Genomic DNA, 14,157 nt, shown 5'->3' on the forward strand with positions numbered 1-14,157 from the left:
ACCTGTCATTATCTGATATTTTTCTTATGTATTATCTTTTTTCCCCTTCAATAGATTTTATAGTTTCAAAGAGTAGTACCTTGTTTGTTTTGTTTACCTCTTCATGCCCAGGGCCTGGAAGAGTGCTTGTCAAATGGTAAGCACACAATAAATATCCCCTGAATAATTGAATTTATTTATGATCTCTGTTTTTTGTTTTGTTTTTTTGCAATATTCCCCAGTACTTTAAAGCTATGTTTCCCAGGATAACTTCAGAGAGCAACTAAAACAAATGTCTCTAGGCAGAATATTTATATATTATGATTCCAGATATGAAATATTATAACCTAGAAAGAGAAGATGTTTCTTATAGTTCTAGCCTGTATCCCTGAGTGTTTGTAACTAGTTTATATGTTTATGACAGATACCCTCTCCCCATTCATTATTAAATCATTGTTTGTTTTGCTAGGCTTAGGTTAAGATCCCCAAATCTTTGATCAGCTAGGTACTGCCAAGGAATGTACAGGCATGGGACATGGACTGATGTTCTGCATTACTAGTTATGCATTTCCCCTACCTCCAGTCTGGTGTTCTACCCAGAGTAGATGACCTAGGCCTTGTGTGATCCTTGAGGGCCCTTTTGCCCCATCCTCCATCTCTCTCCTCCTTTTAGGCAGCCATTATTAGTCGAGGTGCAAGCCCAGCGGCCTTCTTGGCTCATTTTTCATAAGCCCGTGCCATGGTCTTTCTTGTTCTGTGGATCTGAACCACCCGGTCCTGCAGTTGTTCTCTGTGTCTGATAAACCTTTACATGTAGAGGAATCTCCTCATCAGGAAATAATCCTTACTCCTGATTATTAGCTACAAAAGAAGAGCCAGCTGCATGTTAGAGGAGAAGATACTCAGAGAAGCCCACTTCCTTTTAAAATTCCTGACTACTACCAGTAAAAACGTAATTCTAATACAAAGACTGATTGTGTGTCACAGAAGACTTCATGTCCTTAACAGTTATCAAAGCTCTTCTTTGGAGGTGGAAAGGCGTCATGAGATTCCCTATAAACATAAAACAGGATTTCCCCCATTTAGAATTAAATAATTTTTAAGTATTTCTGTAATGTTTCTGCATGGTTATAGGCCTATGATTTTTTTAAAAAACTCTTTATAGTAAAAAATTCCAAATTTGGGGTAATAAATTTCAGAACTTCTATATTGATCTGTACTTAAGTACTTCTGTTTTATTTACTAACTTGACATACTTTTTTGAATGTCTAGCAAGTAGGGATATAAGTTACTTCAGGCCAGGACCATGTCTTTTATATTCTACAGCATGCCTAATCATAAAATCTATATGAGGCAGTCAGTAAACGTAGAATTATGGAAACAATCTTGAGATGTATTAAAATAAACAGATCAAAAATCTTTGGGCTATATTAGTAATTTTGTGATTGGTAACCAATTTTGACTATATTAAAAATCGGTAATTAAGTTACTAGATCAATTCCAAATAGTGAAGAATTTTCTGTATTTTTTCATAGAAATTATTTTAATTCTAGTACTTTATATACATAGCCAAAGAAATGAGGTTAAATGTAACGATCTCTATCATAATCTTTTGTTTTGTTTTCTCTCTTGCTTTCTCAATCCTTCTCATGTGATCCTGGATGGAATGATTTTTGGATACTGTGAACCACAGAGCCTATTGTGAAGAATGGCAGACCTCCAACCTCTCACAGTATGCATTCCTTCCTCCACCAGTACACAGGGTCCTTCAAGAAGCCTCCATTGCGGAGACCACATAGCGTTATTGGAGGAAGCCTTGGCTCCTTCATGGCAATGCCCAGAAATGGAAGCAGATTAGGTAATTTGTTTTTTAAAAAATTTTCTGACTGTAGCTTATGTCCATAGCTAGGTTTTAGTTGTATGCAAGTCAGCCAGCCTTTATTATCTAGTTTTTTTTGTAAGGTAAAAATCAAGTTGAGAATAAGAGAGAGAGCAGAAAGACGGAAGGGTCTAGAGAGGCAGTAGTGCTGACGCTACAGAGGAGTAGTATTTGAAAATCTGTCCACCAGGAAGAAAACAAAGCCCTTAAGAGGTGGATGCAGGATTTCAAGATGAATAGCAGTTTGAGATGGTGCTTAATTTAGGGTCATACTTAGTAACTCCAGATTATCACCATTTGATAGCTTAGTGTAATAATTAGTATATATGATGATTACCTGAGTTGTTATTCTTACATCACTGTGTCATTTTAAATATCTAGGAAAAATATGTATCTGCAAGTTTCTGTTTATTTCTCTGGTCTTTTTTGATGGTTTCTTATTTATTTATCATGTTTTTTAAAAATAATTTTAAGTATAATTATTTTATAGTCTTATGGCATAATTATATTTACTGAAGTTCCTGAGGGTTTTATTCTGCTGCTTGCTTTATCTGCTTACTCTAGCCATAGTAGATTATTTTCTTATGTGTTTTGTTAATTCTAGGAGGATGAGCTTATTATCTACAGGGGGGTTTTGTCTGTGGCTTACACTGGTTCATGAGAGATGATGGTTAAAATTTTCAGAAATTTTGCAAGCTGATTGGTAAACATAGCCATTATTAAAATTTAAATTATATACACTTACAATTAAGTAAACTAAATTAAAAACAAAGGTAATGAATACTCAAAAGTCATTATTTCCTAATTATTTTACTACACTTTACTGTTGTCTATGCTTTGGGGGTTATTTATTTCTATTATATCTGGATAGTAAAAATACTGTGTCACGGTGTGCCCATTTCCCAACTGCATGTTCAGTGATGCCATGTGGGTAGCTTGAGGTTGGCCATGAACGGAGTATTTACCCCACAGAAATTGGAAAACACTTCAAATCAGGGCTTAATTTATTGTTCTCTTGATTGTCTAGACTAGGAGTTGGCAAATTTTTTCTGTAAAGGGCCAGGCAGTAAAAATTTTTGAGGTTTTGTGGGCCATATATGGTCTGTTGCATAATCATCTTTTTAAAATAATTCTTTAAAGATGCCAAAACCATTTTTAGCTCAGGGCCATACAAAAACAGGTCACCTATGCTGATCCTTGGTCTAAACTTAAGAAAGTGATGTTGAAAATGTTAGTAATGCAGATTAAACTTAAAAGTGTGTTGTCTGTCTGTAGCTGTTACATTGTGAATTACACAAAAATTGAGCCATTTGAGAAGTAAATATTCTTCAGTTACTCAAAAACTATTACCTAATTCAGAAAAGAAGTTGCTCATAACAGTGACAAATGAGTAAAGTCTTGACATAAGCCTCCATCATTTCACTTTTGTCTTGTTGACGAAAATGAAAATACCAACTGGTATTCATGTCGGAACTATACTTGCTCGGTAATGACATGAGCTGTTTCTTGGTTGAGTCAGATGCTACTCAAGTATTTATTCATGGTCTGACATTAATATGCTCCTTTGTAGTCCTCATGCAGAAGAGCAGATTTCTTTTTTAAGTCTGCCTTTTACTGAAGATGTAGCTCTTTGAGAGTCTCGTGCCTTTCTAAAGGAGCTCTCATTTGCAAGTGGGACACCCGAGGCTTCATCTTTTATCTCAGTGTGGCTGCTAAATCCAAGCACATTCTTACCAAGATAAGAAGCCCATCCCAAGAAAGTGACAGAGTCAATTTTTGCATAACAACTTTGGACTTTCAGTTCTCTCTTTGTCTTTGCTTCCTAGGTATTAAACATATATTCATGCAAACTTAGCTATACATTTTAAAGTATATTTTTATTCAACATTTCCTTGAGGAAGGAAGATTTTTAAATTTTGCTGGAAGTGGAAGGCATGGTTAAATTATCTTTAACATTTTAAAAGTGTGGCAGAAAAGAATGGTTGGCCTCAGATGTATTAAATACCATTGGATTAGGAATCAGTCACCCAATAAATACATTGACTTTCACTGCCATGTTAATATTTTGTTCAGATGGGATAAAATTTCTCCAGAAATCTCTGTGTCATTGAAGTATATTCTTAAATTACATATTGGTTTATTAAAAACCATTATTACTATTTGCAGCTGCTTATCAGTGTGAATAAGAATTTTCTCAATAATGTGTTACCAAGACAAAATACAGAAATGTATGAATTCTAAGACTGATTTGATGAGACCCTGGAGTTCAATTTTTTTGTTAATTTAAACAGTTCTTATATTTGTATAAGTAAATGTTAACTAAAAGCTCAAATTTACAATTATGAAATACTATATTTATTTTACATGTTGATATTTCATATAACATTTCATTTGAAAGAAAAGGTCCAGTTGTTTAGTCCATTCTTTGATTCTTTTTAGTTAATATTTAATTCAGTAGAATATTTGTTGAGCCACCTACTAAGTATCATGAACTTTGTTCGGTTCTAGGAATAGAAAAGTGAATAAGCCAAATTCTTCCCCCAAGGATCTCATAACTTGGTATAAAATAACGTGAACCAAAAAAATGCTCTTCAGTGCAGTAGGTGTGCTAGGTGTGGGTACAGTAGTCATCTGTGTCTGAGAGTAGAAAAGACTTCACTGAGTGCTGATGACATATGTGCATAGTTTTGAAGAATGGGTTCACCAAATTGATAAAATGAAGAAAGGCATCGCTTACAGATAAGAAAAAAAAAAAAGCTTGTTAAAGCACTGCAGTGTGAAACAACATGATGCTTTTGGGAGAGTGAATAATTCTGTGGAGAGAACTGGTGGCAAGAGATGTGTTTGAGATCTAGCATTTGTTTCTGGTGGGCTGCTCTAGATGAATTAGAGGATGATTGACCAATGCAAATTTATGAGCAGATACACAAGTATACAAGTTTGTTTTTAATATTCCCAAATAGAATTAATCTCCCTCCCTTCTACTCCCATTTATCTTTTATCCCTATTTAAAAAATATCATAATCCACCTTGTATTGTAAGTGAAATATGTTTTGGCCCCCAGTAGATTTTGTGGTACTTGTTTTGTAGTTATGATACAAAGTAGATACTCAGTGAATACTTTTTGAATTGTTTTTTAACACAGGGGGATGGGAAGCTGCATTAGTAGCTGTAAAACAGTTTTTAAAAAGAATATTCAAAGAACCAGTTCATTTGGCTGTAGACCCAATAGCCCATTATTTCAGGGAAAGAATACTAAACTAAATAAAAGACCAGGTTTCTATTTTAGCTCTGCCTTTAAGCTCTGTGACCTTTGAAAGTCATTTAACCTTTCAAGGTCTCAGTTTCCAGATGTGGAAAATAAAGAGAATTGACTAAAATAATCCTCAAGTGTTATTTTCGGTCTCTTAATTTTAATATTCAACTCTTGGTAACTTGAATGTTAGTTTTTTAAAATAACTTTTCATAATCTGAGAGCATAGAAGGATTTATACTACTGTTTTAGGACATTTGTTCTAAGTGTGCAGTTTTTATTAACTGCACACCTATGGTACCCAGAATGTAAAAGGCTTCTTATGCTATGATTTTTATGTGTTGGCTGTCTACATCTTACCTGTGGTGATAATAAATTAAGTGATATAGTAGAATTTAATACATCTCTTCTAAGATAAATAATGTTTCATTTTCTGATACAGATATTGTTCATGAAAATCTAAAAATGGGATCAGATGGTGAGAGTGACCAAGCTTCTGGGACATCATCTGATGAAGTCCAGTCACCTACGGGTGTTTGTCTTAGAAATCGTATACATAGACGGATCTCAATGGAGGTACCATTTAAAAAATACAAATATGCCTGTGTTTGTGTGTATAAATATATATGTATAAATATGCATATATATATGTGTGTGTGTATATATATACGTGTATATATATATATATATGTCAAGCAGAATAAATGCCTGTTTGAAAATGTTGATGAGGGCAGTGACACCTGTAAGAAAGTTGTTTCTTTGCATTAGCAAAAACTAGTCTGTGAATATTGTTTTTTTCTAATTATCTACTATACCAAGGCAAGTGTACATTAATTATACTTAAACATTCTGCAAAATACTATGTAGGGTCTCTGTAAAGGATATGTGGATTTTCAAAAGTTTCAGAAATCCAGGATGATACATTAAGAAAGTCTTCTTTGTAGAAAATATTTTAATTATATTTTTGAGATTCATCTAGATACTACAAATTTTATAAATATTTTATTTCAGATTTCAAAAGGTATACATAAAATAAGCACCAGCTTTTTTTCCCTTGCTTTATATTATAAATATGGATATCACTTCCTTTATGGTTTATTATACCTACTGATCTCTGTAGCACATATAAGTTATTTCTCCATGTAAAAGGATGAAGAGCTCATTTCCTTTTCTTTGTCAATGTTATGTATAACCTTGAGGAGAGAAGTTGATTATGAATATTGTTATTTCCATATATATTGTAGATTAAAATAATTTTCTCCAAAAAATTGAACATGTTTTAAAATAAGAATATTGTTATTTTTTGAGTGCTATTGAGTTAATGATGATTAGGGTATTTATCCTATTGGTTGACTGTATTTTCAGTGATCAAAGATTGCTTCTGAATCAGTTACAGAAAACAATACCAGTTTCTAAATGGTAAAAATAGCATTTTCAACTACTGAAATCAACTTGATATCTCTTCATATCACTGTATAAATTATATCACAATAGTAATAAAAGGGCTTCACTGGTGGCGCAGTGGTTCAGAATCTGCCTGCCAGTGCAGGGGACACGGGTTCGAGCCCTGGTCCGGGAAGATCCACATGCCACGGAGCAACTAAGCCCGTGCGCCACAACTACTGAGCCTGCGTACCACAACTACTGAAGCCTGTGCGCCTAGAGCCTGTGCTCCACAACAAGAGAAGCCACGGCAATGAGAAGCCCGTGCACCGCAACGAAGAGTAGCCCCCGCTCGCCGCAACTAGAGAAAGCCTGGGCGCAGCAACAAACCCAACGCAGCCAAAAATAAATAAATAAAATAAATAAATTTATTTTAAAAAATAGTAATAAAAATAATATTTCTTATTTTTCTTCACCATATATGTGGTTTTCTTTACCATATGTTTAAAATTTTTATTTAATATTAGGATCTATATCTGGACTTTCTCATTGAGCTATATATTTTTTTTCCCCCAAAGAGACACATTCTTGGTTATGTTTTTTTTATTGTATAATTTAGTATCTGGAAAGACTTCTTTCTTAACACCCACGCACCCCCACATATATACTTTTACTTATTTGAGAATGTTTCTGGATATTTTCTATTTATTCTTCTAGATAAATTGTAAACATTTTGTTTCGTTCCAAGAATAATCTGACTGATTTGTTTAGGGTTATGTAAAACATAAAACTAATATGGGAGGATTATCATCATTTTATTTCTCTTATTATTTGAGAACATGATATAAATCTATACTTAAGCCATATATCTCAATAAATATGTATACAATTCCTATACATCTCAATTTTGTTTCATGGTTTGGTTACTATTTTGAACAGTTGGGATTTATTTTTAAAGGATTTATGTTTCTTGGTGTGGTAATATAGGCAAGATCTCTTTTTATGTTTCTCCCAGTTCACATAGTACAGTGAAATAGAAATGCATTTTACTTACTTCTTTCCATTGGCATAGCAATAATAAAATATTTCAACTGTCTCACTGTGTTGCATGCAAAATCATACAATATCCACTTGGTTATTTAAACCAATCGCATTTTGTGGTAGACTTTGCCTATTCTTACTGTGGTATAATGATGTCAAAATTATTTCCTTGTTGAATTTATCAGTGAAGGGACTCAGAAATAACTGGGTTGTAGAATACCATTTCTGTTAAACTATATTGTATACTTTTGCCTACAGTAAATACATTGGCCTTCAGTATATTATATATAATCAATGTGGGTAACTTTACAATTGCAATAAATCTTTATAGTTATTGATCACTAAGAAATAATATATTAGGGCTTCCCTGGTGGTGCAGTGGTTGAGAGTCTGCCTGCCAATGCAGGGGACACAGGTTCGAGCCCTGGTCTGGGAAGATCCCACATGCCGCGGAGCAACTGGGCCCGTGAGCCACAACTACTGAGCCTGCGCGTCTGGAGCCTATACTCCGCAACAAGAGAGGCCGCGATAGTGAGAGGCCCACGCACCGCGATGAAGAGTGGCCCCCACTTGCTGCAACTAGAGAAAGCCCTCGCACAGAAACGAAGACCCAACACAGCCAAAAATAAATAAATTAAAAAAATAATAATAATAATATATTAGAGCCCATGAATTCAAAAGTAAAATGTCCTTGTCTTTTCTGGTTGTGGTTACCTACAAATATCTTTTTTTCCTGCTTTTTTAAAGGATTTAAATAAGCGGTTATCACTGCCTGCGGATATCAGAATACCTGATGGATATCTTGAAAAGTTGCAGATAAACAGTCCACCATTTGATCAACCAATGAGCCGAAGGTCTCGGAGAGCTTCCTTAGTAAGTTTTTAAGTCTACTATACCTGCACCATCAGATCTGGTTGTTTGATTTTCTGGGTATAAACATTTTATATTAATTTTTATATTTAATTGTTGAATAACTAAAGTATATTATGTTGCTTTCTGGATTTTGTCATTTTCCTCTCTTAAGGGTTTAAAGATATTATATTGGAATAGAATTTAAGGTATATTTTATTTTTTGGTAAACTTTACTGATACATGCTAGATGTACTGAATATGTACTAGATATGTAAGTATTTATTACTGTATACTAGATATACAGAAAAGTACATAAACCATAATTGATAGCTCCATGAATTTTTGTAAAGTTAACATACCTGTGTAACAAGTACCCAGATAAGTGAAATTCCAAAAATCCCAGAAAACCTGTCCTGCCACTTCTTTGTTCACTTTCTACCCTCACTTCTTCAACTTTAGCCATCATCCCTGCCTTCTAATGCCAAAGATTAGTTTTACCTATATGTTTCCCACTGTTTTGATTATATTATGTTTATAGTGTTTTAATATCAGGAAAGACTTCTTTATTCTCATTTACATACACATTCTTATTTATTTTAAAAATGCATTTGATATTCTTTTTCTGATTATTCTTAAACTTTTGAACTTTATATAATTATGAATATACAAATTATTAAAATACATTTTATTCAAATATATAAAAATGTGTATTCATACAAGTTTATATATATAGTATACAATAAATATCCGATTATGTATGTATTATGTATGTACGTGGTGTGTATTCTTTTGTGATTGACTTCTTTTGTTCAGTGTTGTGCTTGTTTTTCATTTAGGTTATTGCATGTGGTTATGTAATTCATTTGTTCTTTTTGTTGTGTGGTATTCCATTGTGTGAGTATGCTATATTTTATCCAGTCTTCTGTTGATGGACGTTTACATATGAGTTATTTTTAGTTTTGGCTGTGATCAAATATTGCTTCTATCACTATTCCTGTTCATGTGTTTCGGTTAACATATGTAAGCATTTCTGTTGGGTGCGTATCTAGGAGTGGAATTGTTGGATCAGATTATATGCATATGTTCAGCTCTTCTAGGTATTGTCAAAATAGTTTCCGAAGTGATTATACCATTTTACACTCCTATCACCAGTATATGAGAGTTCTAGTTGCTCTCCATGCAGTTTTTTTTTTTTTATAAATTTATTTATTTATTCATTTTTGGCTACGTTGGGTCTTTGTTGCTGTGCACAGGCTTTCCCTAGTTGCGGCGAGTGGGGGCTACTCTTTGTTGCAGTGCACGGGCTTCTCATTGCATTGGCTTCTCTTGTTGCAGAGCATGGGCTCTAGGCACGCGGGCCTCAGTAGTTGTGGCACGTGGGCTCAGTAGTTGTGGCTCGAGGGCTCTAGAGCACAGGCTCGGTGCACAGGCTTAGGCATGTGAGATCTTCCCGGACCAGGGATTGAACCCGTGTCCCCTGCATTGGCAGGCGGATTCTTAACCACTGCGCCACCAGGAAAGCCCCTCTCCATTCGATTTTCTGATATTGTTTCTTCTTTTTTAAAAAAAAATTTTTTTAACTTTTCTGGTGAGTGTATAGTGCTATCTCATTGTGGTTTTATTTTTCATTTTCCTGATGCCTTAAGTTGAACACCTTTCCAATATTTATTGGCCATTTAGATATCCTCCTCTTTGAATTAGGTGTTCAAGTCTATTATCTCTTTACTCTTGGACTTTCTGCCTTTTTCTTATTGGTTTGTTAGGAATTCTTCATACATTTTGTATAAAGGACCTTTGTCAGTTACATGTCTTGCAAATATCTTCTCCCAACCTGTAGCAGTTGACCCAGCACTGCTTATTGAAAGGATAGCTTTCCCCATTGCAGTGTCACCTTTGACATAAATTGAGATGATTGTGTATGTGAGGATCTGTTTTGGATGACTTTAGTTCTATGCTAGAAGTATATATAAAGTGCTATGAGACAATTAAAGAGACAGCAAGTAAAATGTCTTTGCACATCACAGGCTTACAGAGGTGATAGTGCTTAAGCTGGCTCTAGAAGGATGGGTAGTTATTTGACATTCACCATTATACAACAAGGTTAAAGTGTAATACCAACTTGACTTTGGTATAGGTTTATGATCATCATAGTTTTGCATCACTGCTTAAGACATTTTTCTTCAAATAACATTGTCATTTAATTACCAGCTTGCAAGTATTCTTTGGTTATCATAGGTTTATGATCATCATAGTTTTGCATCACTGCTTAAGACATTTTTATTCAAATAACTTTGTCATTTAATTACCAGCTTGCAAGTATTCTTTGGTTATCAATTTTTATTAAAGATCGGTACTTAAGATAAGTTTTGGAGTTAGTAAATATTTCAGATTGGGACTAAAGGTATGGTTTAATCACCAAAGCTATCATCTAAGACCTGTCTTTTTCAGTGTACATGAAATTAAGGAAAACAGTGCCCTCTAATGAATGTTAAGTGACTGGAGTTTTTATTGTGTTGAGTGTTCCTATCTACCTCCCTTGCTTTTTGATCTGAAATGGCTTATAGATTTCAGATTAATCATGCCAGCTCTGTTTTGGTTTCTATTGATTCATCCTTTTCATTATTTATCTACCTTTACTAAAGCCATGGTTTCTTTGAAGTATATTAGAAAGTTATTCTTAAATACCCTAGGTTTATATGTGAAGGGGAAGGATTAGGGAATGCATGGAAAGGAGATGGGAAAAGAAAAATATTCTTCACATTTGTTAGAGCTCATGTTTCCGTGGATGATATACTCTTTATCTAAAAAAAAAACATTTTTCAAGACAAAATATAAAATTTTGTCTTTCTGAAAGGATAAAACTTTGTTTTTTTTTTTTTTTCAATAGCAGTGTATTATAAGTAGGGTAGTAAAAATAACATAAATCCTTTGTTTGAGTGGGAAATAAGAAACAAGTCAGAGAGTTCATTTCTGGTAGAGAAAGACATACAATAGGGCTGATTGGTTCTTCTATGAATTTATGATCATCAGCCTCAGTTGGATTCTCGGTATCGCTTGGCTACCCTATTGTATTGTATTTCTCTGTTTAATTCTTCCCCTCTCTAAGCAGATGACCTCTCCCACTACATGACAAAGAAGAGAGAAGCCACTAACCAGAAACCCTCTCATTTTCTGAATTACACTAATTCTCCTCTTTCCTTTCTTTAATAGTGAGGAATTGTCCTTCTTCCTAGCCCATCTCCTCAGGATGCTTAGAATATTTGTTATTCCTATACACTCATGTATAGTCAGTCTCCCTCTCTTGCTGAATCCTTTCTATTGACTTTTTATTTAAATAAGTTTTTTTATTTTAGAGTAGTTATAGATTTACAGAAAAATTTAAAAATCATATAGAGAGTTCCCATGTACCGCATACTCAGTTACCGCTGTTATTAACATTTTACATTACTTTAGTACATTTTTCACAACTAGGGAAACCAATATTGGTACATTACTATTAACTAAACTCCATACTTTGTTCAAATTTCCCTAGTTTTCCACTAATACCTTTTTTTCCCCAGGATCCCATCCAGAACACCACATTACATTTAGTCATTCTATCTCATGTTAAAGATATTGGTTATTAGATTGGTGAAGTGTTATTTAATATTCATTTATAGTTGATAAGAAATGGAATATTCTAACTCTCAACATACTGAGTTAAACATTAAACTAGTGGGAAAGCCCATAGGCAGATAGTGACTTGTTAGGGCATTGTTGCACTTACAATGATGACATGCCCCGTGGAAGTTTTGTAAGAGTGTTAAGTGCAGCTTTAGTAGACTAAGTCTGTATATGAAAGTTTGTCTCATTTTATTGAAGTTTAAGTTATACACGTTTTAAGAATCTGCCTCTTCCTAAACAATGAGTTTTGGATTCCTCATTCATGACTTTACCAATATATATCATATGTAGTCCTTGTTTCTAGGAGCAGGTGAGAAAATAGGGTATCAAGTCCTGATGGCTCTCAGAAATAATAAATATATTATGTGATGTGGAAGTGAGGTTCAAAGTCCACCCACAACTTAATTTACCTTTGGCATATTATGGACAGGGTTAAGGTAGTATCATGATGATGATGACAGCACACTTTTGTAAGACAAATGATCAAGTAGAATAGAGATTCTCAGTCTCTTTTCTGCCCCCCACATATCTAAGAACATATTTCTGTCAGTAACAGTAACTCGGTAAATCTCACAAGGAGGGAAATGGATGTTTGAAAAATCTCCCTTTGCCCCCAGTGTTTCTTATATACACATTCACTTTTAGAATGGCATCTATAGAACTTTTGCATGTATTTCAGTTGTTTTGAAGCTCAATTAGAACTGCATTGCCAGCATGTTAATACATCTTTATAACTTTGATAGAGTGATTATATTTGCCAGAGCCAAAGTAATCAAGAAATACCCCATAATACTCGATGCTACTTCCAAGTTACCCTGAATTATAGGAATCTGGCTATTATAAATTATATTTTTGTTTAATTTTCATGTGCTTATGGTACAAGAGCTGATTGAACAGGAATTTGCTTGGTTTTCCAAAAAGCCAAGTATTCTCTTAGAGCAATGAAGTATGAGAAAAAAATTATCTTTGTTTGAAAAGCAGAATTAAGGAAATGTTTTATGTCGTATTAAAATACAAAGCTTACTGTTCCATTCCTTTAGCTGTTATTTCTGTTTTTATGAGACTTTAAAAATATTCTAAAGTAATCTAGGATGGAACTCAGTCTAGATTGTGAACTTATGAAAGCAGGAATCATATCTGTCTTCTTCACTATATCCCCAGTACCTAGCATTGTGCTTGGTAAATATTGAATAAATGAGCTTTGTCCTCTGTCCTCTGAATAATTTCCGTAGGAGAGCGTGTCAACAAGCTAGTCATTATATCTATTGTTAATCTTGTCATGTTCAGCAGATAAAAATGCAAGCAAAATTTTCTAGAAATTCCATATAAAGATTCAGTAAGTAATATTTGGATGTAGTTATTAAATCCTAAAGGTTGGGAATCATTAAAATGTTGTGAGGTGGGTACACTTTACTCTGAATTGGGTTGTGGCAGATAATTCCAGTATTTACCTTCTTTTTAAAAAGCACACTTTCAGCATATTTTAATGATCTCACTAAGTTTCATTCTTTGAAGAGTGACTCTTTGTAATGTTAATTTTTGATGCATCTCTTACAGTTTATTCCTTGAATACTTTATATGATATAGTAAATCTCTACAACAGTTTTATCTTTATAGTCTTGAATTTATAGTTCATTTATACACTCTTTAAAGCAAACCTCAGCATTTTTGTCATAGTCACCATTGGACCAAAGTGTACTTGATCTTTTAAGGGCATGCTAGTATTTATTCACTTAAGGTAAAAGAATGAATAAGAAAATATCCCAACTCCTGATAAGAAAAAGTTCCCAGGAATTCTCTGGTGGTCCAGTGGTTAGAACTCTGCGCTTTCACTGCTGAGGGCACAGGTTCAATTCCTGGTCAGGGAACTAAGATCCCACAAGCCACGCAACGTAGCCCAAAAAAAAAAAAAAAAAGTTCCTAGCTTGTAGTTATATTTTTCTATGTGCTTCTTATTGTTACATATGACGACATTTTTATTATATTTTTGGGGGGTACGTTTATTATTTTGTTCATACTAGTTTCCATTTATTCTTTAAATATAGTTCTTTTTCCTTCATAAAGAAATGTGATATGAGACTTAAAATTCATGGCAGAATAGTTCCAT

General features: G+C 33.8%; 1 protein-coding gene across 2 annotated transcripts in view; it reads left to right on the forward strand.

Annotated features, from left to right (window-relative positions):
- CDK17 (cyclin dependent kinase 17) overlaps window positions 1–14,157 on the forward strand; it is a 97,631-nt gene that overhangs the window by 59,997 nt on the left and 23,477 nt on the right. For both annotated transcript variants that reach the window (XM_061204506.1, XM_061204505.1), the window contains exons 3-5: window positions 1,673–1,837; window positions 5,554–5,687; window positions 8,283–8,408. In XM_061204506.1, coding sequence (XP_061060489.1) covers window positions 1,673–1,837; window positions 5,554–5,687; window positions 8,283–8,408 — 425 coding nt within the window. The remainder of the gene's footprint in view (window positions 1–1,672; window positions 1,838–5,553; window positions 5,688–8,282; window positions 8,409–14,157) is intronic.

The sequence above is a fragment of the Eubalaena glacialis genome, chromosome 11, assembly GCF_028564815.1.
Source record: "Eubalaena glacialis isolate mEubGla1 chromosome 11, mEubGla1.1.hap2.+ XY, whole genome shotgun sequence".
NCBI lineage: Eukaryota > Metazoa > Chordata > Mammalia > Artiodactyla > Balaenidae > Eubalaena > Eubalaena glacialis.